The sequence below is a fragment of the Acipenser ruthenus genome, chromosome 27 (assembly GCF_902713425.1).
Source record: "Acipenser ruthenus chromosome 27, fAciRut3.2 maternal haplotype, whole genome shotgun sequence".
In the NCBI taxonomy this organism is placed as follows: domain Eukaryota; kingdom Metazoa; phylum Chordata; class Actinopteri; order Acipenseriformes; family Acipenseridae; genus Acipenser; species Acipenser ruthenus.
In genome coordinates this window covers 25,528,217-25,555,961 of record NC_081215.1, presented here as the reverse complement: position 1 = coordinate 25,555,961, position 27,745 = coordinate 25,528,217, and the positions used below count along the sequence as shown (strand labels likewise).

The 27,745-nt window shown below is 41.8% G+C and overlaps 2 protein-coding genes across 9 annotated transcripts; one reads left to right on the top strand and one right to left on the bottom strand.

Moving 5' to 3' along the window:
* Positions 1-114: 114 nt before the first annotated feature.
* Positions 115-5,206, bottom strand: LOC117432030 (ARL14 effector protein-like). Of its 4 annotated transcripts, XM_059001836.1 has the most exons (5): positions 4,952-5,206; positions 3,036-3,213; positions 2,089-2,634; positions 1,495-1,625; positions 115-880 (listed from the first exon to the last, which is right to left on the bottom strand). In XM_059001836.1, exons 3-5 carry the CDS (start codon positions 2,521-2,523, stop codon positions 655-657), a joined length of 792 nt encoding a protein of 263 aa, XP_058857819.1. In that variant the 5' UTR covers positions 2,524-2,634; positions 3,036-3,213; positions 4,952-5,206; the 3' UTR covers positions 115-654. The 4 variants fall into 4 exon arrangements, with proteins under 4 accessions (XP_058857819.1, XP_033909316.1, XP_033909318.1 ...); XM_034053425.3 differs by lacking the exon at positions 3,036-3,213; XM_034053427.3 differs by lacking the exon at positions 3,036-3,213 and having other exon boundaries at positions 5,091-5,194.
* On the top strand, positions 3,354-27,730 carry LOC117432029 (oxysterols receptor LXR-alpha). Of its 5 annotated transcripts, none has more exons than XM_034053420.3 (10): positions 8,314-8,600; positions 15,933-16,016; positions 18,610-18,876; positions 19,285-19,587; positions 21,039-21,244; positions 21,822-22,001; positions 22,150-22,249; positions 23,330-23,443; positions 23,618-23,712; positions 23,828-27,730. In XM_034053420.3, exons 2-10 carry the CDS (start codon positions 15,974-15,976, stop codon positions 23,972-23,974), a joined length of 1,455 nt encoding a protein of 484 aa, XP_033909311.3. In that variant the 5' UTR covers positions 8,314-8,600; positions 15,933-15,973; the 3' UTR covers positions 23,975-27,730. The 5 variants fall into 5 exon arrangements, with proteins under 5 accessions (XP_033909314.1, XP_033909311.3, XP_033909312.3 ...); XM_034053421.3 differs by having other exon boundaries at positions 8,316-8,600; positions 19,321-19,587; XM_034053423.3 differs by lacking the exons at positions 8,314-8,600; positions 15,933-16,016 and adding an exon at positions 3,354-3,483.
* Positions 27,731-27,745: the final 15 nt, after the last annotated feature.

The following is a 27,745-nucleotide window of genomic DNA, read 5'->3' as shown; positions in this document are numbered from 1 at the left end:
TGCCTTGACAAGTCTGACTTGCTTTGCAAAAGTTAAACACGTAATTTATAACTAGTTTATTCAATGTACTGTACACAGAAAAGCACACACATCAAGCAGGCATTTTCATATAGGTGGTTTAGAAAAAGTAAGCTTTATTTATAACAGAACTAACAATATTTTCCTCTAAATAGATACAATAATGCAAACAATACACATGTTCATTTTCCATTGATGCATTGCTATGGATTTGTTAAGTGTACAAATCTGTACACTTAACATTACTTGGTATGCAATGTATTGCCCCATGACCGCGCAGTATATTATATATACATATAACAGCATCATGTCAATATTTTCAAATGAACGATCAATTCTATTTACTACATTTCAGACATCAAATGTATTCAATAGAATCTCATTTTTAAATACAAATAACAAAAAAGTCAATTTGTTTTCTTATTTTTCAAAGGACTGCGTTGCTACCTGCTGTCTTTTTAAAAATGGTATTGTCCTGCTGGAAAGAAGAAAAAAAGAATAAACAAAAAGCACAAGGACACTGTCTTCTACAACAAAAAACAAACCAACACTGGGATGAACATTATATTAAAAATCGAACACAAGTCCACCATAAGAGAATGCAGAGTGCAGTAGGGCACAAGCATCTCCCGAGTCCTAGCCCACGTGCTTATTGCGAATAATCTCCCCGCCTTCGATTTCCACTTGTTCGTACAGCCACTTGCGATCGCAGCGGCACTCGACGCCACACTTACGGGACCCACATTCGGGACAGGGGTAGAAGCAGCCCAGACAGTCTTCATCCAGACAGTCACACAAATCCAAGCCACTTGAAATCAGCAGGCCTGCGCTGTCGTACACTTTACTCTTTGCGATCGTTTGCCTAAAAAAAGAAAAAAAGAACACATCTTTGCTACTGTAACAGAAACTTTGGGTATACTCTGTCGTGAAAGCCATTGGATAAGTGCAATCTGCCCCATCACCTTGTCATGGCAGCTACGTTCACTGAGTGGCAGGTCTGTAACACGTTCGGCTCGGGTATCTTAAGCTACTTTGCAGCCCTACAGTCAGAATGTTATGTAGGGCATGGCACACCCATTGTACCTACATTCTTTATAGCCTGTTCTGGGTCCAGGGTCGGGGCAATTCTTGTTTTTCAATTCAAATTCCATTTTTTCAAATCAACTCCCAATTCCAATTCAAATCAATTCGAACACAACACTGATCAAAATGAGCAGTATTCTGTGAAAATGAGCTACTTAAATTGAAGTCACCGTCAGTCGATTAAAAATGCCTTCAAATGAAAGTAGTTGCTCAATCACAACAATTATTACGTCTCTAGAAAATCTATTCCAATTCGAATTCTTTTGAATATTAATTGACCCCAAACCCTGTCTGGGTACATCAACATTTTACATGGGAAGTGAGCAAAACTGGAAAAACACTTTATCAAAAGAAAAATGCTTGGGAAACCCTGCTCTAGAGTACGTAGTTTACCTGTCTGCGTTGGTTGCTGTTTTGTTGGGCTGCAGTCTTCTCTTATCTCTTCGACCGGGCTCCGCAGCAAACTCAGTCTGGCGCCCTGGGTTGGCAAACTGAAGTGACTTCAAAGCCTTAGCAGTCCGTCCCTAAAAATGTGAAACTGCCATTAGCTGTAGAAATTGATTTGATTTCTATTTACCGGAGACGCCCTCAGGAGGTTTGGCCCGGATATATCTGGATTTGTAACCTTCATTCTGATCATTGCCCACTCCCCAATTTCAACCAAAACCCAAATTGTAGCGCAACTGCGTTTACAGCAGAATTGGACCCTCTGTGAATACACAAAACACAAGAGACAAACTAAACATCAAAAGGTGAACCTCACAGCATTACAAACATATCAATCAAATTAATAAACTTTTTTTTTTTTTTTTTAAACAGTGTGCTCATTACTGTACTATTGTCAGCCCCTTTGATGGTATGTCGGACGCGGTTTTTTTTCTTTTTTTTCTATTTGGTTATTTAGTTGAAACCTTGCAAGCACTGCAAAGCATCCTTATGACAGATCTGTGTGTGTGGGAGTTTAAAGAAAGAGTTCCGTATACATACTTCACTATTGCGTGTCTTTCTCTGTCCTGCGTCGGGGTCAAGGTTGCAGTAGCCGGTCAGCAGCTGTGAACACCTGAAACACAGTTTCCAGCCCGGCACTAAGTGCCTTGCAAACTTCTCGCTCAGAAACGTGGCTTCATCCAGGTCGAGAGGCTTCAGCCCTTTCTTTATTGCTTTCTTGTGCGTATTGAAGGGATCGCAGCAGGCCTTCTGCAGGTCCTCATAGCGGTCCACATAGACCTTCTCGTGGTGAAAACACACTCTGTCACTCTCTGTGAGGCTCATAATACCGGTCCTGAGCTGCAGCAGCAATGCGTTGCTGGGTGACATCTCACGCAGAGCTTTGCAGCCCGTCTGGCGGCAGTAGAAAGTCTTGTGGCAGTCGTGAGTTGCTTGAAGCTGTACTCCCACAGTGCAGGGTTCCAGATCAGCCATGACTTATCCGTATGTTCTAGAACTATAATGTTTTTTTTTAAAGTTTGCTTGCTTTTTCTGCAATTAAACTCCCCAAATCCTGTCCAGTCTGAAGTTCCTATGTAGTCAACCCTAGAGAAAGCATTAAAGGCAATCAGATTGTTGTGTTGTATTGTGAGCCTTTTCTAAGAACCCTTACTAGAGCCTGTTAAACCACCCACCACGGCCGTAAGGAGGCTTCTCTCTCTTGTTCCGAAGACCACCTTACTTGCTTCATTATGAACTACAATGTTATAATGTAAAAGGGAATTAACAGAAACAGCATAAAACCATCTTAACACAGTACAGGTCATCTACAATACATGATAATGTAAAATGCTTTCCATTTTAAACTTCCAGATTAACCCTTTACTGCCCCGGGTATGTTCCCATACCTCAATATCGAATATATTGGACACTACACACCCACCCAACCTCAAGAATACGATTCCCCATTTATATTGACAAAGCAGTGCGTAGCTTAATTGTTTTACAGAACATCCCTGTTCTTGTTTAAAGCTTGGGTCATATCATTAGCTGCCTCTGTGAATGCAGGGGCTTGGTCTTTTCCTCACAGTACCATCCCTTCCAATAGACCGGACCTCCTGGGGACCTGTGCAGGATGGGAATAGAATGCCTGCCAGCTGCTTAACATTGGGTCAGTTTGCTGTGCTGTAATTATAACAAGTCACATCCCCATTAGAATCTGCATTGGTCTGTCAACGAATGTCATCTCATGAACATACAACTCCTAAACACCTGGTAACATTTACTTTTAAAATCCCAACGGCAAAACAGCTGCCTTTTAAATTGTTTTGACACTTGAAGCAAGGTCTGCAAGGCTGACAAGAAATGAAAGCGACAGCACTCTTAAATTCAGCAGGCAACTCTGCCACAAATAGAGCACAAGAATATTCTTCACACAAAGGCAATCTTCGACAGGTAACGTGTGCATTTTTTTTAAACGGCAAGACTTTAAATGCAACCCAAGGCACTTTTCACAAACTTTAACTTATCAGTTATTTTAAGAATCACTTTAGTAATAGAATCAATTTTGATAATCACTGAACGGTTCTAGAATGCTTCTCAGTTAAACAGTGGAGAACATCACTATAAATTTGTATTTAGTTAATCAAAACGAAGAGAGTCTTTAAAATAACTCGTGTGTTCAAGTTTTGTGAATAGGCACTTGTGTTTTTAATACTTCAGCCTCAGAAAGTAGAACTGGGAGTTTGAAGTGATGGCTATGCTTTCTAGTAAATTAATCACGAGAAAGGACAAACAGGTTTGAAATAAATGCATAAAACGGAGCATGCTGTACACATCAAGCAGTGGCAAGAACACAATCTGTAGCATTAAATGCAGGTTACAGTTGTGCTTTCCATGCATATCTTCTACAGGCACAGCAACAAGTAGCTATGCGTGATAGTTTAATATACCACACTCCTCTTTAGGCTTAATTGTGCTTTCAAATGTATGACGCATTTAAACAAAAGCATATTCCTTTTCTATCTTAACAAAACCTGAAACTGTCATTTTAAAAATTACATCACAATAATAAATTGTTACATTTTTTTTAAATTTTTTTTTATGAGGACATTTTAAACTTCTGTATTTACACGTTCGATGTTACAAACGTGACGCAGTTCGAAATGATGTCAAAGTACCAGCAGTCGCTCGTTCTGCAACAACATATGTAGTCAGAAAGGTTTGGCAGGCAACACATGTGTAGAGTTAAGGTTAGAAGACATTTTAAAAGTTAGTAAAACTGTGTGTTAATTAAACAACTACTTTTCGACTGACTCCCGCCGGTATGAAAATTGTAGGCCTATTTGTCGTGTCGCGTCAGCCAATGAAAAGATAAAGTGAAACTGTCTCTTTATAACACGCCTTCTTACGTTATTCTTGTCATAAATGTTTTAAAATGAATTTAGAAAACTGAATAAAAACGCAAATAAAAAAAAACAAATTAACTACACTACAAGAAGTAACGCATGTAAATAAACCGATTACGACTACTAGTGTAATGTATAAATAAATTCTGATACAAACTTGAACCGTGTTTTAAAATTACAAATAAGTGAAGGACTAGTAACAGCGAGTAAAACCCCCCTCATATTTTCTGGCATTGCGTATTTTTTTTTAAATTATTTTATGCGTTGTTTATTTCAGGTCCTAAAAAGCTGTACATAGTAATCTGAGGGCAGTTTTCTCTGGCTGAAGATTCACAACATATACAGTAAACACACAAAAAAAGGAGTACTGATATACAAATAGCGAAATGCAAGCGCCAAACACTGCAAAGACCGCATAACAACAACAACAACATCGCTTATTTGTGTAGTACCGAGTCTAAGCAACACAAGCACTGCTGCTCTGCTACGCTTCTTAAACGCAATGGCGGATTCACCTTTCTCGGAGGCGGCATGGCCGCTCGGCTCTCCTCTCTCCAGCTAGTTTTCCCTTCTGCCCCTTCGCAATTCACTGCTTCACAAAGGTCACTTTTATCCATCAATGGTGTACGTTTCCCGCTTTCAACAGTCCCTCACCTTTCCGACGTCTCTTCTCGGTTTCCGCATGTTGTTGTTGATACTTCTTCTCTAAAACTGTACGAGACATACAAGTTCAAACGTAATATCTAATGACGGCGGAGGAATCATTACACAACTGAGCTGGCACGCCCTCTAGTGTACTGCATTAACAATGCTGGTGAGAAATATTAATAAAAACTTCTAGAAACAGGTAACTTGGTAAATACATTGTAAAAGACCATTAATCTGAATTACCCTGACTTTGTAAAAAGATGGTAAAAGATGACATTTAAAGGTGCTGGATGTGGGGACGAATCCACGCCGCACGACTTTCTCCAGGCACTGCGTATGCTTCTGGTTTAGGCAGAGGAAAAATGAAAAATCGATTCCAATGTTTTAATATAGAAAGATAATGGCGTGCTAAAGACAAAACAGGGAAGACTACTGAAATACACCTTCTTGCAAGGTCTGGATTAAACACAGTTTTATGGCCTGTAGCGCTATAATTTTAATATGGCGGTGCCATATCTTTTAACTGTATCCAGGCTCAAGGCTAAGGTAGATAAACTGATATGGCTGTATATTGCTTTAGGTAGGATTGCTTTTTAAATATAGATTAACAGATTACTAATATATTGCGAAATGTTTCAATTATATAGTTATAGCGCTGTGTAAAATGTCACAATCTGCAAAAGGGGGTAAAATAATGCTCAATTTAAATGGTTCTGATTTTAATAACGGGTCATGTGGGACTAGGGTTGCCAACTGGACCCATAATTCTGGGTCACTTTAAAATAGGGCATGTGTTTTAACTCAGCTGCAAACCACAAATGAATCGATTTTAAATCAACAAGTATGTGGAACTAATATAAGTATATGCCTTAATACTACAATATTATGATCCATTCCAGTTACGCTTTATCTCAATAATTTAACAGCGCATTAGCTGCGTTATATCAATAAGGAGAATCCTTAACATTTTGTTACGAGTAAAAACAACAACAAACATTTGGCGATAAACTTCTGTGCAACTGGTGCTACAACAACATAGTGGATAAGACGAAGCAAAACACTAAAATCCCAGACCCAAGATAAAACTTATAAAATGACCAAACGGGATACTACCATCCCCCCAAACCATGTTCTCGTAATATTTAATGTACAGTCTTTTTGAGCGATTTTTCTTTGAAATTAGTTAATGGCCAGGCTTTGTTAGCACCCCCTTTTGTTTTGGGCAGTAGCTGGTGTGGTCCGCCTATTGGCCATTAAATAGGACTACGACTACAACTAATAACAACTTTCGTTTTTTGTTATATTATGCCTACTTGCCAAGCACTTCAAATGAATGACTGTAGGGCAAAGAGTGATCGTGTTTACAACAGGGACCCCTTGCAAATTAGATGCATGATTGTATCTGAATCTGGCTGTTTGCAGATTGGTCGTTATCATCGAATTAACAGCATTGCACGTGCAGAAAGAAAAAAATTGAACCAAGGCTAAAACTAAAACCGACAAAAAAAAAAAAAAAAAAAAAAAAACTTCTTCTTGTGACTTACCTGTAAACATCTTACGTGTGAACCTTTAATAAAACGGTCGGTACAGCATTTAGCAGCGCAAGACGCAGGCATGATACAAAAACAAAATTTAAAAAATGCAATTTTTTCTGTTATTTTAAATCTTAAGCTCTGATACACCAATGTATATAGTTAATTTCATTTTATGTTGTGTTGTGTTTTGTTTTGCTTTCTTTGTAACTGTACGGATTCTCTCAAGATCTTTTGTATAAGCTGTTTTGATGGAAAATAAAAACAACTGATCACAAAAATGTTTTGCCAACTACAAAATGCGACCTGCAGTCGTTTGTATGATTCGTGCAATCACACACACAAACCGAGCCAAAGCTAGCCCTGCAAGCTGTGTTTTGCAGCAGCAAGCATGCCCTCTAGCGGACATAGGAACACAGAGTTTACTTTAAAACTGTATTTGAGTGCTTACAGGCCTGTATTTTTGCAGTATTTTAGATGTAGATGTTTCGTGTTTTCTGTATGTATTGCGTTTTTGTTAGGTTTAGCAATGCTGTGGCCCTTAAGCTGCAGTGTTCCTGTTTGAGGGGAAAAAATAACAATAAGTTATTGCAGTAAGTTAGTATTGTAAAGCTAAAACTGCTTTATACTTTTTTTTTTGATGTTGCATTATTCTAATTTCTGATCACCTGTAACAATGTTACAATTTTTGAACTTGCAAATCTGTAAACGGCTTGATTATACAACACTGGTGGACACAGCGATATTTTATATTTGTATATTAACTGTAGTGTCTGCTACTGTACAGAATGCACTTAACATTTGATTGTCCATATTTAACCGCACAAGCCCAGAGTTCTGTTACGTTAAAAAAAAAAAAAAAAAAAAGTTTATTAAATATGTATTTTCCAGTGTATTTCTGTAGCACACTCTCCACATAAATATAGGAATATACGTATATATTGATATGTGACAGTAGGGCTCTGGGTTTGTCATATCATAATTCGACTTCTTCGCAAATAGAAAGAATCAGGATATCCAAAAAGTGATTTATTTTTCACATTTTTTTTGCGGCTCGGTTTTATTGCACTCAGTTTGAATGCAACCTTTGCCCCTTGGTGGCCAAGCTGGAAGAGCGTTGCTGACTTTGGACACTGCCCAGTTACGATGTCAAGGGTCCTGAACAAGTCGAAACAAGACATTTAAAAGTACGAAAACCACAATATCCCTTTTTATCCTGAAAAAAAAAAACAGAATATGTATAACTTTTTAATTTGAAAAATAAACACTTCTAGGCGTTTTAAAACGCGCAAAACTAAGAAGTGGATTGCAAAATGTTTTTGCATCCTGCTTAAAGTCAAAATCTGCAACATATCTTAAAAGATCAAAGTTAGATTGTTTGGTGGTCGCATTTTTAACCAGGGAAATCACTCTGCAATCAATTTTATTTGATTGTAAAAGAAAACAGTGCCCTTGTAGTGTTTGTGCGAGTGGGGAAAGCAGGTTGGGAGTACATTTTTCTTTAAAAAACTCAAAATGCACACAGGCTTTAGTGGCGGAGAAGAGTGTTTAACTGAGTGTACTGTTGTTTTCAATATGTATGTACGTTTGCAAGCTTGGAATTGTATAATTTTGCAGGTAAAGTTCTGCATCTTTTAAAAAAAAAAAAAAACATGTCTCTGCCTTGAATTTCAACTTCGATCTTTTCCACGCACGCTGCCGGACGCACACGCCTCCCTCCGTGATAGTGCAAAGGCAGAGGAGAGGGGCGCTGCTTCCTCGCCACAAGACATGTGACTTGCTACACACTGCCTGTCGTCTTTACATGACATCACGTCATCTGTGCACCATTTGTTTTTGTATATATATATTTTTTTAAGTAACACAGAAAGTCGTCTCTTCCGTGTGTTCTCCCCTCCTTTCACGTTTCTTCCGCGAGTCACATGATTGGAAAATAACAGCGTGTTCGCCTGCTTCATTGGTTGCGAAATCCCTCAGCACACAGGTAGTCTTGTTACAAGACATTTATTATTTTTCTTCTTCTTCTTCTTCTTCTTTTGCAAATAAGGGTGTTTAGGCTTTCGTTTGGGTTGGTGTGTTTACAGTTCAGACTGCGTTTAATTTAAAGCAAAGTGATGTTCTAAAACTACGTCGAGTTTATTTCAGGCTGCTAAAATGATATTTTTTACTGCTTGTGCAGTACTGTACGATATGCTTTGTAAACATGTCGGTCTGTTGAAGGTTTATTTACCACTGTTGATCTTTGAGAACTTACAAGAAGTATACTGCCGTGCCTGTCTGTGTGTTTTAACATACCGGTGTAGTGACATCGTCAGAATGTGGCACGCGTACAAAAACTTGACCAGTGTAATGTCAGAAAGTGATCCTTGTCATATTAAAAGTGGTACACTGTCAGATTTTGGTACCGGTGCAATCAGTTGCGATCTGACGGGTGTTTTCCTGTTGTCAAACATAGGTACATTTACCATTACTTAGACTTTTTTTTTTTTTTTTTGCAAACTTAAACTGGAAACAGACAATCAATTTCTCTAAGAAGAAAAAAAAATCTCACAACCAACAAGACAAAATGAAAAGTCCGCTGCAAAGTTGCACAAGTAAGAAAAAATGTACAAGAGCCAGTGTATTCCATATGATAAATATTCACATACTAGTTTCTTAATGGTGGAACTATATATATATATATATATATAATATATATATATATATATATAATGGCAAAAAAATTCAACATCTTGTTTAGTATGAAAATAGAGGTAGCTGATTGCAATAACAAGCATTTGTTTGTTTTGTTCCATATCCCATTATAGTCACAGTGCATCGTGACGTAGTATTCCTGCGTTAGTGTATATCCAGTTTTTCTGGGATCAAGGTGGGACAGTTTTCTGGGAGTTTTGCGTGTCCTGTGCAGCAACACAGCTGTTTCATTCTGCATTCTGCTCTAGAACCGAGTGCTTGTTCCCTGTGCTTTACATTTACACAGAACCTTCCGAGTGGTTACGAACAACAACGCCAGTATATTATTCCCAATGCAAAAATACGTTTGGTTCAGGCACAGAAACTGGTGTTGCTTTACAGGATTTTGTTAATCGGTGTACAAAGCAAGAGGTGGATGTTAGCTTGTCGTCCAGTGAGCTTTGCCCGGATTGTCTAAATAGGATTTCAAATTGTGAGCTTAAGACTCATGAGCTGCAACCTGCTAATCATCAAAAATTTGCAGCTTGACATATTCCTGCACAGACTTTAGTTGGCGTTTAGTTGCATCCTACTGATTACCAACTGCGCTGATTTTAGTGTGACAGATTTTAGTGTGACAGTGCAATAGTTAACATTAAATCTGGTACAGTGGGCAGGCTGTTTACAGTATTACAACCTGGAGTTGCATTGAAGTCTAATATACCACAATCACCATGATATCGCTGCTATGTTGGAACCTTACAGTATGCACTCTTTGTGTGCTCTCTGAGTCTTGTGGACAGCAGGTGTTTCTGATATGGAACAGAAAGCAATCATTCACCTGCTTTGGTGTCACTATTTGTTTGCCGTGGCTTGTGAGAGCATTGCATTAGCTGTTTGGTGCTGTGTGGCTTTCAGTCTGAGTCAGTTCAGCCTAGCTCAGTTAGCAGCAGCAGCTTGTTTTACTTTGCTGGTCCGGCAGAAGCCTGGTTTGTTTTTCCCTGCTGCAGATCGGGTAACCTAGTCTTGGTGTCACCCTTTCTTTTCTAGACGGAGTAAATAAATACAAGGCTAAGGAGCAGGGATTGCCATCGTAGGCAGCAATGAATTAAAATATTGTTACCAGTTGCTTGGAGGTGGCACCGCTTGCCAGGTCCTTGTTACTCAGTCCACTCAGCCATGTATTGGTTCTTAGTCTTGTGCGAAGTGCTTGTTGAGCTGCACAATACAGCAGAGAATGTTATTTAGTAAGGAGAATGAGGCAGAAATGTGTCACAGCCTCTCAAAACCTCAGTTCTGTTCCGTGACCTTCTGTAAAGTGTCATGAAACAACAATGCACTGAATTGTGTTCATACAGGACAGAGTTAGATTGAGAGACTCATTTCTACAATGAAAAAAACATCCTAGTCTCTTATTGACTTGCAGCAAGTGATATGCTTGTGGGCCATACCCTAGAGGGAAAGGTGTTCCAACTCTCTGTGGTGGGCATTTCAAATGACTTGGCCAGCAAGTGTGTGTGTTGACAATTTACTGAGATTTAGCGTGCAGCCCTTTTAAAGCTCTTTAAAGAGTACATTCCCACTCTGTCTGACTCTGTACACTGTGGTGAGGTAAGTGTTATAATGGTAGTTAGTGGAACTGGTAGCATGGGACCCTGGCTGACGGTGTTTGAGTTGAAACAGATGACAGTGTAGCAGTCCACATCCACTGGAGTTCTTCTTTAATAAATTATAGTGGGGGGGCATTCACTTTTTTTACCACGATCAGTAAGGAGTGCCGTTTATCCAAACTGGATTGGATTCCTGAAATACTGGTGTTGCTGAAATTAATATTTACATAAGGTTGAGCACGGTTTACGGTTCCTGCAAACAGATAAATACAAATGTGACAAAACTTCCAGAATGTTCTTAACAATTAAACCTTGATCAGCACACAAATCCCCACTTTGTATAAGATTTGTAATGAGAATAAATTAGCTGGGACAGAAAACTAACTGTATGTTCATACACTTAAGAGTAGGGAGGACTGTACTTGAACAGTAGCACTTTAGATGAACATGGAATAGCATTTGGTTTTTACTGCCAATGTTTTCTGCTCTTGCACGGTAATTACTGGTGCAGTAAGCGTGAATTACACGGAAGTGGTCTATACCAAGATGTTGTTTTGTTACCATGAAGTTAACAGAGTAAGAGCCACCTGTAGCTATTGCAATTCATGGGCTGCCATCGAAAGTGGTACCAATTCATCAGTAGCCTTCTACATAAATGCCACTTCTACAGTTGGCACCACAGTGACACCTACTAGGAGAGGGGCAGCATAAAATGAATTCCCCTGGACGCTGGTTCTTTTTTATTTTATTTTATATTAGACATGTAAAAACTCTGGCTTCCAGGAGTGTGTCAGTGTGAGGGAATGGCATGTGGTTCTTTCATTAACACAAGTGATCCGCATGTGCTGGCACTGCTGCATGGCTGGCACTGCTTGTTTCTGATGCTTTAGGCTTCTGTTTAGAAAGAGTCTTTTATTAGCCGTGATGGTGGCACACTCGAAGCCAAACAGAAATGAATAGCACAGTTTCTTCACTTTCCGTTCAGTACAGTATGCTCAGCTCGAGTGCTACTGAGCCTGGTAATCCGTGCATATTAATACAGAAATAAATACTGTAGCGGGATAGGACCTACAAAAGTGAAAACAACCACGACAGTCTGTTTAATCTGAGTAATCTGTTTACATGCACAAAAGATCTGTGGAAAATCTAAATTTAAGACAACTGAAGTCAGGGAATCTCCTTTAGCTGTTATGTTGATTTTTATATGAATACAAGATTGCAAAATGAAATCCAGTAAAAAAATAAACAAAATTTATTGTTATATATGTATGCGTTTATAGCACGTGCATGTATTAGCTCTAGTATTTGGAATATTTTTTTTCTGTCATTAGGAATTGCTACATGGCAGTGTTAAACGTTATTTTATAAAGATGTTCCTCTTCCTGCATTGGCTGAATGTCTTCAGTAGGGGAAAGAAATGTGCAAATTGACTTTGCTTTTTAGTAAATGCTGTGAAGGAATCACTTAAGTTACTGTCATTGGATCAGCTTTTTTCACCCAACCCCCGCCACAACAAAAACAGTATTAACCTACAGTAGCTCTGTGCTTTTAAAGGAGAAGCGATGCAACCAAACTGCATGGCTCGGTTAGACTGGAGTGTTCCTTTTAAGTCACAAGGAGAACATGCTGCTAAATCCAGGGGCTCTGATCAATCACACAAGTTGGAGGGGAGTCTTTGACCTTTGTGAAGGGAAGAGCGGTTGCCTGCCATGAGAGAAGAAAACCAAACTGAGCAAGAAAACATGCAGCTTGGCTGTGCTATTTATATAGCATTTTCGTGAAGCAATATTCTCACAACTCAGAATATTTATGTTTTATGTTCATTTAATTTTAAAACATTTTCCAGTCTCTATTACTATTTTGGTTTTTTTTTGGGCATTTTCATTTTAGTTAACTGAAAAAAAACACTGCCCAGTTGTAGAACTTACTTTTTTTAAAAACTCGAATTCTGTGTACAAAGGTAATGTTGGAAAGATAAGCTAGGCGCGAACTGTACAGAACGTTGGACTTGGGAAAGAGCCAAAAAGAAAGGGTAACTTTCGGTTGAAGTCATCAGCCAAGTTTTATTGTTAATTCGCGATTTACAATCTACTTTTATATTTCAGTACATACCCAATTAGGCTATCCCTCAAAACCACTGCAACAACATGCTGAAAACACAGAAGTATGGAGTATCTTATAATGCTATGGTTATCTCTTCAAAATAGATATGTATTCTAAAGTATCTAGTGGCCCGGTACTTGACACTTCTACTGTTCCTGAAAATGTCTCTGGGCTAGTCCAGTTTCTTTGCTACTGTTTGTTCCAGTCCATTGGTATACACATTTAGATCAAGAAGCTGATTTAACTTGCCCATGCACTTGACAGGACACTAAGGAGTTGATTTACTTGTCATGTATCCTGCTGGGACTTTACATTACAGCACTGGGGTTGAGTGACCCCTCTGCCAGTGGATAACCCCTCAAATAAGTGGTGCAATCCTGTAAAATGTTGGCCGATCCTGCACGTAACAGTTGTTGCGGTTCCTTTATGCTAAATAGTGAATGCATTATTAATATAGCTGACCAACTTGTTGTTTTGTTCCTTGAAATGGTCATTGATCACTTCTGGGCATTCATCAGCATGATTTGTCACTCTGAAAATCCTCACGGGATCATCCGTCTAGACAGACAGACAGGCAGGAGAGCTCACCTTTTTGTTCTCGTTTCATATTCTCTTTCCTGTTTATTTTTTAATGTATTTTATTGTTTTAAGGTGATGATGTACCTCAAGTGCCAGCAGTTTAAGAGGGCACATTCTGAACGTAATTAGTATTGTATTTTTTTTTTTTTTTTGCTACTTAACGGTACCTCTTGCTACAAGTCTTCACGCCTTTAAACAGAAGGTTTTTACAACAAATGGAACATTATAAAAAAATCTAACCTTGCTTTAAGTTGCTTTGTAACATTGCTGTTGTACAGTTCGAATGGTTTTGTACTGTGAAAAAAAAAACAATGAAAGCATTATTATAAAGAGTCAAAGCTTGCAGTGCAGCAGAGTATTTATGTATATACAAAATAATAAGGAGTGACTATTTACCAGTGACAGTCAAACAGGGAAAAGCCTGATCTGGCCCTGCAGGGGTTTGAATGCGGTGTGAACGACCGATAATAACCTCTCTCTCTCTCTCACTCACTCACTCACTCACTCACTCACTCTCTCGCTTTCTCAAGACCTGTATTATCTGTGTTACGGTTTAAAGCTTTAAAACTAGAACTAAACAACTAAGTTTATATATTTCAAGTTCTCTTAAAAGCTCTCAAGGGTTTTTTTAAATTATTTTATTTGTCGCATCAGTGTGATTTTATCTCCTTTTCAATTAAAGAATGAAGGAGAAGCTTTGAAGATACAGTCCTTTGTCTGTTCATTCTTTCCTGTGCCTTGGTTTGTTGTCCTTTAGTGAATCATTGCATATCCTGTCTGTGGTCGCTGGTCAGCTGCATGTTTATTTCCTATTGTGCTGTTTGGAAAAGCTGCACTGGGGGTTGGGCTGGAAAAATATGGATATCCTCAATTATATAACCAATGGAACCTCTCTGCCATTGACTCTCATAAGGATTCCAGTTCTGTATATCGCTGCAATGTGCTGCATGCCTTTGAAAAAGATTTTCCACTGACCACATACAATTATACAATGCTCTAGTTAGACCCCCACCTAGAATACTGTGTGCAGTTTTGGTCACCTCTCTTCAAAAAAATGGCATAATTGCACTCAAGAAGGTACAGAGAAGGGCAACTAGGCTGATCTCAGGACTTAATGACATAAGCTATGAAGGTTAAAATAAAGTCATTCAAATATGACCCAAACCTTTGGACTCCCAACTACACACAGTGCTGTCTGGATCAATAAAGAGAGAGTTTTTTTTGTGTGTGCAGTGGGATATAATGCAATGGGATATGTGGGGGGAGGGGGGCGAGGGTTGTGTAAAAAAGCAAACAAACGACCTTGGAGTTTGTCTGCCAGTAACGTCTGTGTGAACCACGGGTACGATCGCGGGATGTGCACAATTCAGTGCTCATGAAAGCAGGGATAGGCAGCATCTGATTGTAGCTAAGAAAGTATCAATTCCAGAAAACTGGTGTGCACGAACATTCATTATCTAGGTCGGAAATGCACAATAAATATTATTGTAAACATGTATTTTAAAACACAATATCCGGTACTACACTTGGTAAATAAATGCAAAGAATGACTTGAAAATGCTGTATTTGATTTTTAGCCAATACAAAGATGCAAATGGATTAAAGCAGGGTCCCATTTTCATGAATTCGCTAACAGTAATAAAACGTAGTCAACTACCAGATAATTGTACTTTTGTAACTGCATTGTATGTCACACTTCCGTTTGTACATGTGTGTATCTCATGGGGACCTACCTTTTCATGATACTTTACATGACTGCTTTAATTTGGTAACGGGGCTACTGAAAGTCGTTTTGTGCATATCTTAGAATTTTGCAGTGTTGAGAAACTAGCCTCTGTCTTGTTATTTTTAAATTTTTTTGGTCGGCGCCTGGATGGCGACAGCACTTTTCATTCATCAGCAGAAGAGTGGGGTAAAAAAAGCAGAAGGACTCCCCTCCTGAAGTGAACCGTGCCCTGCACAGAAGCAGAATGCACCGTTCATCACTTTCAGTACTGCAGCGGATGCAAGGCAGGGTGCCATCCCTGCCTTCCGCTGTACGTGAGAGAGACGCAGCGTCGCTAAACCCAGAGCCTTTTTGCTGATCCCTGCTTTAAACAAAAAACAGCAAAAGAGGAACTGATGCGAGTGCCAAAGGGTTAACAACAGCTGTTCACATTACTCTGACCCCTGACCCAAAGTGGGACTGACCCGATAGGCCTGGCCGCTGTGACGTCACATCGTCACAGAATTCTCACCGGTTGGCGTATTAATGCTTGATCATAGCACAGATATATGCACTCTACAGTATGTTACACTACCAGCGACACTCATGTGCAGGATTTCTGTGTTCCCTGTTTTGTCTCTTCCAGGTTGCAAAGTGCTTCCGTTATGACAAGCTGCTGTGTAGAAGATGTCCACATTGTCTGCGACTGGTATGAATAATGTTGGTCATGGTAAGGAGAAAAGCAGCCAGTTTGCTTTTACCGTGGTTTTCTGACTACAGTATGCTGGATCCCCTTCTTAGGAATAGATGCTGTATTTGCAATTGTGTACTGAGACATGTTATAGGAGGCTGTGTGATCCAGTGGTTAAAGAAAGGGGCTTGTAACCAGGAGGTCCCCGGTTCAAATCCCGGCTCAGCCACTGTCTCATTGTGTGACCCTGAGCAAGTCACTTAACCTCCTTGTGCTCCGTCTTTCAGGTGAGACGTTGTTGTAAGTGACTCTGCAGCTGATGCATAGTTCACACACCCTTTTTTCTTTTGTCCTGGGATTTTCAAAGCTTGTGTCCCTACTGCAGTCTGAGAAATGTAAACCAACCGGACTGCAAGCAGTGTCTGCTTTCTGGTAAAGTAGTGCACAAAAGACTGTGGATGAAGGAAAACAGCAAGGAGTTATATTGAGATGCAAAATGTTTAAAACTACAAACCTGCTTCTGTTTCGTTATTTACAAAATTGGTGATTAAATACCTTGTATATAAGGGAGGAGGATCTGAGAGTGTTGGGGCCAGGGAAAGAGGGGACGGATTTAAACCACAAGTCAAAAAGGAAAGACCGGTGACGTGAGCAAAACATTTTCCACTGAGCAAACCCAGCTCGGTAACAACAGATGTACACAATGAAAAACACTTCCCCCTGCCAAACATAGCCTGCTGAACTGAGTAAGAGATTTCTAGATAGCAGCCCCAAAGGGGCTTTGCCGCCAGAGGCTAGATGTGATGAAGTGAGGCTGAGGGTGACCTGTGTGAGTGAGGGTCAGTGCTCCTCGAGAAGCAGGGCAAGGGGTCTGTTGATCGCTCTTGCAAACAGCACTACTGCCCTTTCCTCCAGTTCCCTGTTATTGAAAGGCTCATTGTTCTGTCCTTTTCCACACTGCAGTGCAAGGTACACCCTGTATCCTATGCCTTTTGCCACATGATGCAATTGTGATTCAAGTTAGAGAGGAACAGAATCTGGGAATACATGCTGTAACCAGGTCTGTGTTTTTTCACGTTACTGATGTTTTGTTTTCAGCTTCCAGTTTTTTCGGAAGCACCTGCCAACAAAGTGCCTTTACTATCTGCCGTCTTTCAACATCCATCACTTCTGCTGTCTTGCCCATTGTGACTGAAACCGTCTTACAACACTGAGATGCAACTTTTACTGTACATGATGACTTATTCCATTTGCAAAATCCATTCACACGTGAAACGTTTAATACATTGGTAAATTTACAATGTAAATACAAGCTGCAGGAGATTGCAAACACCTGGGGCCAGTTACCAGGGTCATCACTTCTGCTGCCATCTACTGGCTGCATGTAGGTACTGCAGATCCAGAGTGCGTGGTGCATAGTGGGCAGCGGGGTCGTAGTGGATTCTCTGTGGATTGCTAATACGTTGGTGGCCTCTTGCCTAATGTCTGTTTTTGGTCAGCTTGTGTGTTTGTTAACACACTGCAACAGTGTTGTTGCTTCCACCTCTCTGCACTTCAACCTTTAGACTGCTAAGGACTCATTCACAACAGATGTCCATTCATGGGACCCGTCCTTTGGGAGAGAGTGTTCTGTGTGCTGTTGGCAGAACACATTGGGAACCCATGGTTTATAAAAACATTCCGGTCCCAGTTTCTGTTATTGAATTGTTCACATCCTCTGAATAGGAAATTCACTTCATTTGCAGATGTTTTCTTTATTATCGTGGTTCATTTGAAACCCTGTGTTTTTGATTCACTCTTTGTTGAGTGTGTTGGTAGAGCTCAGATCTGTGTATGAATGGCAGTGGAGCTTCACATGACTCTTCATGTGTTAGTTTTTGTTTGGTTTTGAGTGGCTCTAAGAACAGCCAGAAGCTCATGTAGCATAAAGCATATCGGTACAGTCCTTATTAAAGCCTATACTGTACCGGAGCAAATGAGGGTTCATTTTTTTTACCCTGCTTTAAAACAGTTCCCTGTGGTGTGTCATTCTTGCCTGTGCTTTACTACACTTTGTTTTAACTATAGTTTACTGCGGTGCACTTTTATAAGGACTGTATAGCAATCCTTTTTTTCCCATCACAGTTCAGCCAGGGAAATGGGAGTGTTCCATGTGCTATATAGTGCATAGAGGCTTTACTAATGCACTTCTATATTTTACCATTGCTTTGATGTGGAAAAGTCAGAAAACAAATAATCAAAGACCACTGTACATTTACCAGGCAAGTGTGAGTTATCAAATGGAAACTGCTATACAAAATCCCACTTACCATAGGGACAGAAATGACATCCAAGAGTCACAGTGTAGCTTTAGGATCAGATACAGCAGTACTGTAAGGAAGACTGTTTGCAGTTCAAGCTGTAGTGTTGGCGCTGACCTTTTCCCCAGTGCTGCTTGTGTTTGGTGCTCCCTCCTCACAGGAAGGTCCATGTGACTGTGAGTCGGCTCTAAAGCTGCATTAACTAGTGTTTGGTAAACAACAGGGTCAAATGGAGGGCTACATTTTAGGATTTTGGCTGAGACAAAAACAGTGCACCCCCATGTGGTAAAATATATGTTTCTTTTTTCAAAGTGTGCTTCTGTTGTTCACAGGAGAAAGCAAAGTGTTTGTGTCAGCCCGTGAGCTGCAGCTGGACTCCAGCACAGAGGACTCAAGCAGCAGCCTGCTGATCGAGGGCAGGCATGACTCCTCCCACCCCTCCAGATTCAACGGGACAGCGCTCGGCCCCGCACAGGACCATGGTACTGACCTCCCCTTGCAGGATCTCTCCGCCAGCCCTCTGAACTGTGCCCTGGCCATGGACCCTGCTGACAGGATGAATGACCAAGTGACTGCCGACACCCTGGCTGCTAACACAGGTACCCCCAATATCTGATAAGCACTTACTCCTAGTAAAAGTAATGACTACTTGGGATAAAGATTACAAGCAAATAAATAAATATACACGCTTACTGGTACTACTACTACTACAACTACTGCTACTACCACTACTACTACTACTACTACTACTAATAATAATAATAATAATAATAAAATAACTTCATAATGTAAAACATGTATTTTTTATAAGTATCACTCCAAGAGCTTAGACTTTGCTCTTTGTTGACTAAAAATAACAATTACACACACTTACTGCGAATAATAATAATAATAATAATAATACCACATAATAATGGAAAACATGCTTTTTTTTCTTTTAAACCATTTAGAGACTTATCTATAAGCTTCTAATAGAGCTCCAGCTCCTGTTCTTGCCCCGTTAACAGTACTGCCCCGTCCCCCGTCCCCCATCTCCCCGGCAGGATGTCAGCCCGTGAAGCGCAAGAAGGGCCCGGCCCCGAAGATGCTGGGGAACGAGGTGTGCAGCGTGTGCGGGGACAAGGCCTCGGGCTTCCACTACAACGTGCTGAGCTGTGAGGGCTGCAAGGGCTTCTTCCGCCGCAGCGTCATCAAGAGCGCGCAGTACGCCTGCAAGAACGGCAGCCAGTGCGAGATGGACATGTACATGCGCCGCAAGTGCCAGGAGTGCCGGCTCCGCAAGTGCAGGGAGGCGGGCATGCTGGAGCAGTGTGAGTGCCCGAGACACAGGGGCTGGGGGGAGGGCATGATGCAGCAATGTGAGTGCCGGAGACACAGGGGCTGGGGGGAGGGCATGATGCAGCAGTGTGAGTGCCCGAGACACAGGGGCTGGGGGGAGGGCATGATGCAGCAGTGTGAGTGCCCGAGACACAGGGGCTGGGGGGAGGGCATGATGCAGCAATGTGAGTGCCCGAGACACAGGGGCTGGGGGGAGGGCATGATGCAGCAATGTGAGTGCCCGAGACACAGGGGCTGGGGGAGGGCATGATGCAGCAGTGTAAGTGCCCGAGACACAGGGGCTGGGGGGAGGGCATGATGCAGCAATGTGAGTGCCCGAGACACAGGGGCTGGGGGGAGGGCATGATGCAGCAATGTGAGTGCCCGAGACACAGGGGCTGGGGGGAGGGCATGATGCAGCAATGTGAGTGCCCGAGACACAGGGGCTGGGGGGAGGGCATGATGCAGCAATGTGAGTGCCCGAGACACAGGGGCTGGGGGGAGGGCATGATGCAGCAATGTGAGTGCCCGAGACACAGGGGCTGGGGGGAGGGCATGATGCAGCAATGTGAGTGCCCGAGACACAGGGGCTGGGGGGAGGGCATGATGCAGCAATGTGAGTGCCGGAGACGCAGGGGCTGGTGGAAGGGCATGATGCAGCAGTGTGAGTGCCCGAGACACGGGCTGGGGGAAGGGCATGATGCAGCAATGTGAGTGCCCGAGACACAGGGGCTGGGTGGAGGGCATACTGGAGCAGTGCGAGTGCCCGAGACACAGGGGCTGGGGGGAGGGCATGCTGGAGCAGTGTGAGTGCCGGAGACACAGGGGCGGGGGGGAGGGCATGCTGGAGCAGTGTGAGTGCCGGAGACACAGGGGCTGGGGGGAGGGCATGCTGGAGCAGTGTGAGTGCTGGAGACACGGGCTGGGGGGAGGGCATGATGGAGCAGTGTGAGTGCCCGAGACACAGGGGCTGGGGGGCGGGCATGATGCAGCAGTGGGAGTGCCGGAGACACAGGGGCTGGGGGGAGGGCATGATGGAGCAGTGTGAGTGCCCGAGACACGGGCTGGGGCAGTGTGAGTTAGGGGGGAATTTCCTGTTCAAGAAAAATTAAAGCGGTTATATACTTTAGATAATGAAAGAATTCGATAGACCTTACCTGTGCGTTCACTTTGTACTGTATGTGCAGCTTTGGATCATTATTCGAGTTGAACAACAAGCTACCATAGATGTTTTCAGGTGCATAGATGTTTTCAGGTGCCAATCAGTACATGTTAAACCCTGTTTCATGTACCTCATTGCAAAAAAACAAGAAAGTTAGCATCAGTTTTATTTGTGGGACAGATATGTCCCTTGTACCTTAAAGGGTTAAAAGCTAGCTTCAGTCTTTTACATGTGGCCAGTGAGCCTGATTTACCTGCTTGTTTATTTTCCCCCCATGTTTAGGCGTGTTATCGGAAGAGCAGATCCGGTTAAAGAAGATGAAGAGGCAGGAAGATGAAACAGCCAGGACGTCGACCCTGCCTCAGAATCACTTTCCAGGGGCAGAAGCACCGAAGCTCACACCTGAGCAGTTGGAGATGATCGAGAAGCTGGTGGCAGTTCAGAAGCAGTGTAATAAGAGCTCTTTCATTGACCGCCTCAAAGTAACGGTAAGCAGAAACAGGGCTACTGTCTACCACCGGAGGTATCAGCCTTACTTGCTGTACCCAACTACAGTAAGGACTTGGAATTGGATTTTTAAAAAAAAGGAATTGACCCCAACCATGAACACTGCCTCCCACCTCCTTGGCTCTTCAAACATGGGCAAGGGTGAAAATAAAGGGCTGACTCTTAATGCACTGCAATGTAAACCAATCCAGGGGAAAAAATGTGTTTGCTGGCAGTAATAGATTTAAATACAGCCCTCCGATTCATGTTTATATTAACCCTGCTAGGGGTGATTTATTGAACCTAACTAATCCCTGATCACGAAATAGAGTTACTTTAAAACAGTGGAAAAAGGTTATTGATAGTACACGTGTATTCATTTTACAGAAGCTGCATTAAGAGTTGCCTCTGTTTAGATTCTTAAAAGCGACCCTATTTTTTAATTAATATTTTTTTAGCCACACGCAATCTATTCCCACACCCCCTCCCCCTCCTCCTCCTCCTCCCCCTCCTCCTCCTCCTCCTCCTCCTCCTCCCCCTCCTCCCTCAGCAGCCCTGTTGGTTTTTGTCCCCTGACAGCCATGGCCCCAGAGCCAGGACCCGCTGAACCGGGAGGTGCGGCAGCAGCGCTTTGCTCACTTCACAGAGCTGGCCATCATGTCTGTGCAGGAGATCGTGGACTTCGCCAAGCAGCTGCCTGGCTTCCTGGAGCTCACCCGCGAGGATCAGATCGCACTGCTCAAGACCTCCACCATCGAGGTAACCACAGGGGGGCGCAGGAGGGAGTTTAAGGGAACAGATTGTGCTGCTCAAGACCTCCATTGAGGCTGAAAGCATAGGCAAGTCTAGTTTCTAAATGTTTTTTTTTTCTCCCTTCACCCATGTAATGTAATTCTTTGATTCCTAGATTATGCTGGTGGAATCATCCAGGAGATACAACCCAGCCATGGAGTGCATCACCTTCCTCAAGGACTTCAGCTACAACAAGGAAGACTTTGCAAAAGCAGGTCCTTGTCGAGCTTCATTACAAAGCCGTCTGCAAATAACGAGTCTGACTTATTGTATTCTGTTATATTGACTGTTTTCATGATCTTAAAATCGATCATGAAATGTGCGTTTTAAGATGCTGTTCAGTCAAACTTCTCGACAGAAGGATGCAGCCTGATCCCAAGTGTCACAAAGTAGTGTTAGAATTCTACAATCCCTTCATTCAAAACAGATCTGTACCGTGCTTCTGGACAGAACTTTCTTTTTACTCAAATTTCTTGTTTTTAGTTCCCTTCTCTGGTCTTGCTTTCCCTTATAAAAGTTTCCCATAGTAAAATCATAACAAAGTGTAATAAAACATAGTGAAAACATTGTAAAAGCTCAGAGAGGTTTGGTAAAGCTTGTTAACCCTTTGTGGTCCAATGTCGGACCCTGTCCGACATCATCAAAAAGACGTAAAAAACAGGTCTCTAGTCGTTTTTTCTTTGGAAAAAGCAGAGAAAACCATTCCATGGCCGAGTGAGACCGATAGGAGCCGAGAGAAGCTGAAAAAAAAGGGGCGTATCTCATGAATACAGATAACCCTGACACCACGTAGATAACACGGACATAAACAAACAAGATGCTGCTTCCGCATCCAGCGCTCAGAGAATATCACAGACATTTGCAGAGCTTTGTTTAGATGTTATAGTAATAAAATAATGACTTGGATCGCATTATTGAGGAGTTTGGTGATAAAACGAGTGATCAGGAGATGATTTATCGGTATGTACTACTATTACGAGGTATGTAAAAAATATATAGCGAACAAGGGGTGGGGCAGGGCTGGAGATGCAGTACTGAGTGTCCTGTTGATATGCAATGCCTTTTAAACCTGTTTTACTGTGGAAAAAAATACTTTTAAACAGCACGTCTAAAATAAACTGCGCGTGTGAAAATAAATTGGACCTGAGACGCGCTGAATAAATGGACCGCAAAGGGTTAAACATGGTTAACCAGGGTAAATGAGTAGTATAACCACAGCTAGATTACCATGGTAAACTTTTATAAGTGTTTATAGTGATTTTGGCGATTTAACCCTCTTTCTCTGCGTATTTCAGGTCTGCAGTTGGAGTTTATCAACCCCATCTTTGAGTTCTCCAAGGGGATGAACGACCTGCATTTAGATGAAGCAGAGTTCGCTCTTCTGATCGCAATCAACATCTTCTCTGCAGGTACAACCTTTCCAGTGTGCTGCTGCTTCCTGCGGCTTCCTGCTACCACATTTCAAACAGAGAAAGGCAGCCGTACTCGACAGTGTGCATTTAGTCATTTTTAATTATGTGCAAGATGTGCAGGAATTCTTGATTTCCACCCTTTCTGAAGCATATGTTTGAATCTCTTTCCAGACCGCCCGAACGTGCAAGACCACGATTTGGTGGAACGGTTGCAGCAGCCGTACGTCGATGCACTTCATTCCTACACCAAGATCAAGAGGCCAAATGTGAGTCCTGCCATCGACTTGACTTTTACCTTTTTAAAAGCACTGGCAGTTTTAGTCTTGCTAGCCAGCCCCTCTTTCCAGCTCGACTCTCATCTCTTTCCCCCTCTCTCCCCAGGATCACCTGATGTTCCCCCGCATGTTGATGAAGCTGGTGAGCCTTCGCACCCTCAGCAGTGTCCACTCGGAGCAGGTCTTCGCTCTGCGGCTCCAGGACAAGAAGCTGCCGCCTCTCCTGTCTGAAATCTGGGACGTCCACGAATGACCAACGGCACCTCCTTGCCTCCGCACTGCATCCCTGGAGCCTCCCCCCAGAAAACTGACAAGAACTGCAGCAGCTGGGTGTGCCTCTTTTTCTTCTGTTTCCTTGGAGTGGAATGAGGCTGTGCGATGCCATGCGGTTACTCTCCATAGCCCCAGATCTCAAGAAACATTGTCTTAAACCCTGGGCAAAGCCAGACCACAACTGTAACAACAGACACAAAGAAAGCAGGCACATGTACAGCAAGGCAAAGCAAGGACATCGCAGTTCTGGCTGCACTCAGTTATTTTATATTCCCTTGCCTTCACCTTCCAGTTCCAGATACATACTAACCTTGCGTACCGCACCCCTCACTGCTGCGTTTTCCACCATTGGATGTAGACACAGTCAGGTGTTGCTTGATCCGGAGAGACAGGAAAGAGTTGATTCCTGGTCCTTCTCACTCGGAGCCTGTGGTGGCACAGGAGATTCGCTTCATTGCATGCTGCTTGTTCCACGGGCTTGCCACCTGTCTCTAGCGGGAGCTGTGGGGTTGAGCAACTACAGCTTATCTCTGAGGAGTTCGTTTTCAAGCAGGATTTTCACTACTCCAGAGTATTTATTTTATAAATAAAAACTCTTGGATGAGTTAGCCCTGGTCAAGGCAAAAAACCCACACACTAATTCAGAGACTGTGTAGGTCATCACACTTTGTGGAATTAATAGTGTGTACAACCTTATGGAGACCTTTCAAAGACTGTTAATGCAGTATAGATTTACACATGCTTACACATATGTGCAAGCAGGCCTTTTTTTGTTAAAGTAAATAAATAAATAAAATACATTGAAAAAAGCAGGCCAGCACCATTTTGCTTGAGAGCAAGTATTTCCTTACTATTACTGTGACACTAAAGAAAAATAAAGTTGCAGGAGACTGCAATATTGTGACGTTTTGCTTATTTGTTCACCACTGGTATCCACTCAAGACGTACAGGAGACAGAAATACGGTGACATGGCGCTGGAACCCAGTGGTAAATCGTGTGGGTGGAGGCTACAGGAAGGCTTCCTGGGTTTCTGGGCTTCAGTGCAGTCTGTCAGGACAAAGCCAAAAAAAGCCATTCAAAATCCTTTCCAGTCTGCAGCTGCTCCAACAAGACCAGGCTGCGTCATAGAAATGACATGGTGTTCTTTAGAGCAAGTCGTTTGATTTCATTTGATTGCATTTCCTACCTTTCCTTTGCCTTTTTCTGATGTTTGCAATCCTGATGAGTGCTTTTGGGTTCTGTTGATCCAATACTTAGGTATTCCAACTGCCTCGTACTCCACAGACTTCCTCACTCAACTCAGATCATGTAACAAAAGTGCCTTTTCGAGGTCTGCTCAGTACTAAGCAGTTTATCCAGACAAGCAGGAGGCAAGTTCGAATCCAGGGAAAGGTAGATTCAGCAAAACATTACGATTACTAAATGAAGGAGCAACAGAACCCAGGACCACACATCATAAAAATACAAGGGACACGTGGAACAAGGAAACAGAATGGCATTTGAAGCTGCTTGCTCTTTTATTAGGAATGCTTAAGCAAGCCGTTAAGAAGCCATTGCTCGTATCATGTGCCGATTGGGGATTCTGATCGCTCTACACTGTATAATGTGTTGGAGGAAGGACAGCAAGTTCAAGTTAGGAGCGCTGCCCAAAGATTTTTCCTGAGCATTTGCTTTTTAGGAATTCAGTAGGAGTGAATACATTATTGTTCGTTGGCGTGGACACTTTTTGTTACACACCAACCTGCAGTCCATGTCTTCTTCCCAAAACATAACCCTACCAGCTGCGGCTCCTTGGTTGGGTATTGCCTTCGACAGTGCACTAGGACTTAAGAGGAGCTGTGCAGGTGTTGTCTGCCATCAAAGAACGTGAAACTCCATGTAAAAAACAAACTAAGGAATGAAATAAAAGGGAACACTGAACACAACGGGTTACAGTGGGCTATGGCCAACATTTATCAATGCAAAATATTGTTTTTCTTCAGTGTGTTAACATATGGAAGGGTTGTTGTTGTCTTGCACTTTTTTTAGTCTGTTTTAACCAGGGGATTCTGATATTTAGTAAACAGGGCTCCAGTCACTGAACTTGGTAAAGGAATGTTTATTTTCAAAGTCCGTTTTGATTCATTAATTCAAGTTTTCAGTTTTTTTTAACGATGGTTAATGTAAGATAATGTTTTTAAACACATTTAACCTGCGAATAGGGCCCGCAGTCCAGCCAGCAGTATGCCCGCAGACTGACATTGCAAATCAAAGAGGGGTGATTCATTAGTGCCACTTCTACAAGTTGACAAACACATGTCTCCCCTCAAGGCAACTTTTAGCATTAATAAATTGCACAGAATAGCAGTTAGTTATGCAATAGCAGTTCAAAACCACTGTAGTAAAACCACTCTGTCTCTTCTAAACAACAAATTACTGAAGTCAGTGTTTGTCCATTTAAATTGGCTTCATATGAAGGCAGTTGAACAATCACAAGAATTATTATGTCTCTAAAATTGACATAATTGGAATTGGGAATTGATTTTAAAAAAGGAATTGGAAATGGTATTGGTAATTGAAAAACAGGAATTGACCCCAACCCTGGTGTAACCATTAACTTGTCCCCCTGGTGTAACCATTAACTTGTCCCCCTGGTGCAGGGAAGAAATACATCAGAGCACAAATGTATGCTTCTAAACTGCAAGTTGCTCTTAGTTCTCTTCAACTAAGTAGAAGAAAAACAGCATATATATATTCTTATAAATCATAGGCATATATTCCACAGTACAGTTTGTACAGTACTTGTCTTTTCAAATGTTTCCTCGTTCAGGTTGTCCTGAACATTGTGTTACAGCTGCTATAATTTCAAGGAAAGAATTGCAAAAATTATAGGTTTCTCAGGCACAGTTCCACTGAAGGATGACAAGATATTTATTTCCATATCTTAGAAGAATAATGCAAGATGTTTGAGTGACAGTTCCTGTACACCCTTTGCAGTTCAATTGCAGCTGGCTGCAAGGAGGAACAAGAGAAAGTATCTGCCTGTGTTTTTGTTTCAGCAGGAAACTCCTAAGGTACTGTAGTAGTAAGCAATGCTTTAAAACCCTCATTATCGTAGTATGAGTCTCCCTCGTTGTCTACAGCACACTTGTTCATTTACAAGAAGTTATTTTTGGTTGTCTGTTTGTGTAGAGTGCATTAAGCCTATAGCATGAGTGTGGGGTGCAGGTGGGACCCATATAGCTGCAACACAGGAAGCCAGAATGGCCTTTGTAGTGCTGTAACAAATTACAAAGCCAACGCAAAAATAACTTTTGGAATATGAATAGATATAAATAATAAGGAGTCCTTTTGAGACTAGTATCACACCAAAAGGGGGGGGGGGGGCTTTCAAAGCACTGGTTACAACTACTTGAGGGGGATTATATCTTAAGGTTTTCCCTTGTAAAGTGCAAACCTATGGGCATACATTGTATTGGAGATACTACTGAAATACCACAAGCTAAGGGGAAATAAGACACAGAAGGCTGTAAACTATAAATAACCCTGTAGTGTTTTAATGTTGTTCTCTACATTTGTCATTAATTTATATCTTGTCTGACTTCTTTAGTGAAACTGCAATAGATGTTGAAATAGAAAAAAGTATATATTTAATATTTTTGTTTGAAACGCCTTCAATCCTTCTACGTTCTGCTTGTTTAACTGTATAATGTTTAATGATGCTTAAAAAATAAATAAAGTCTAGCCAAAAGATCATTTTTGGACTTTTAA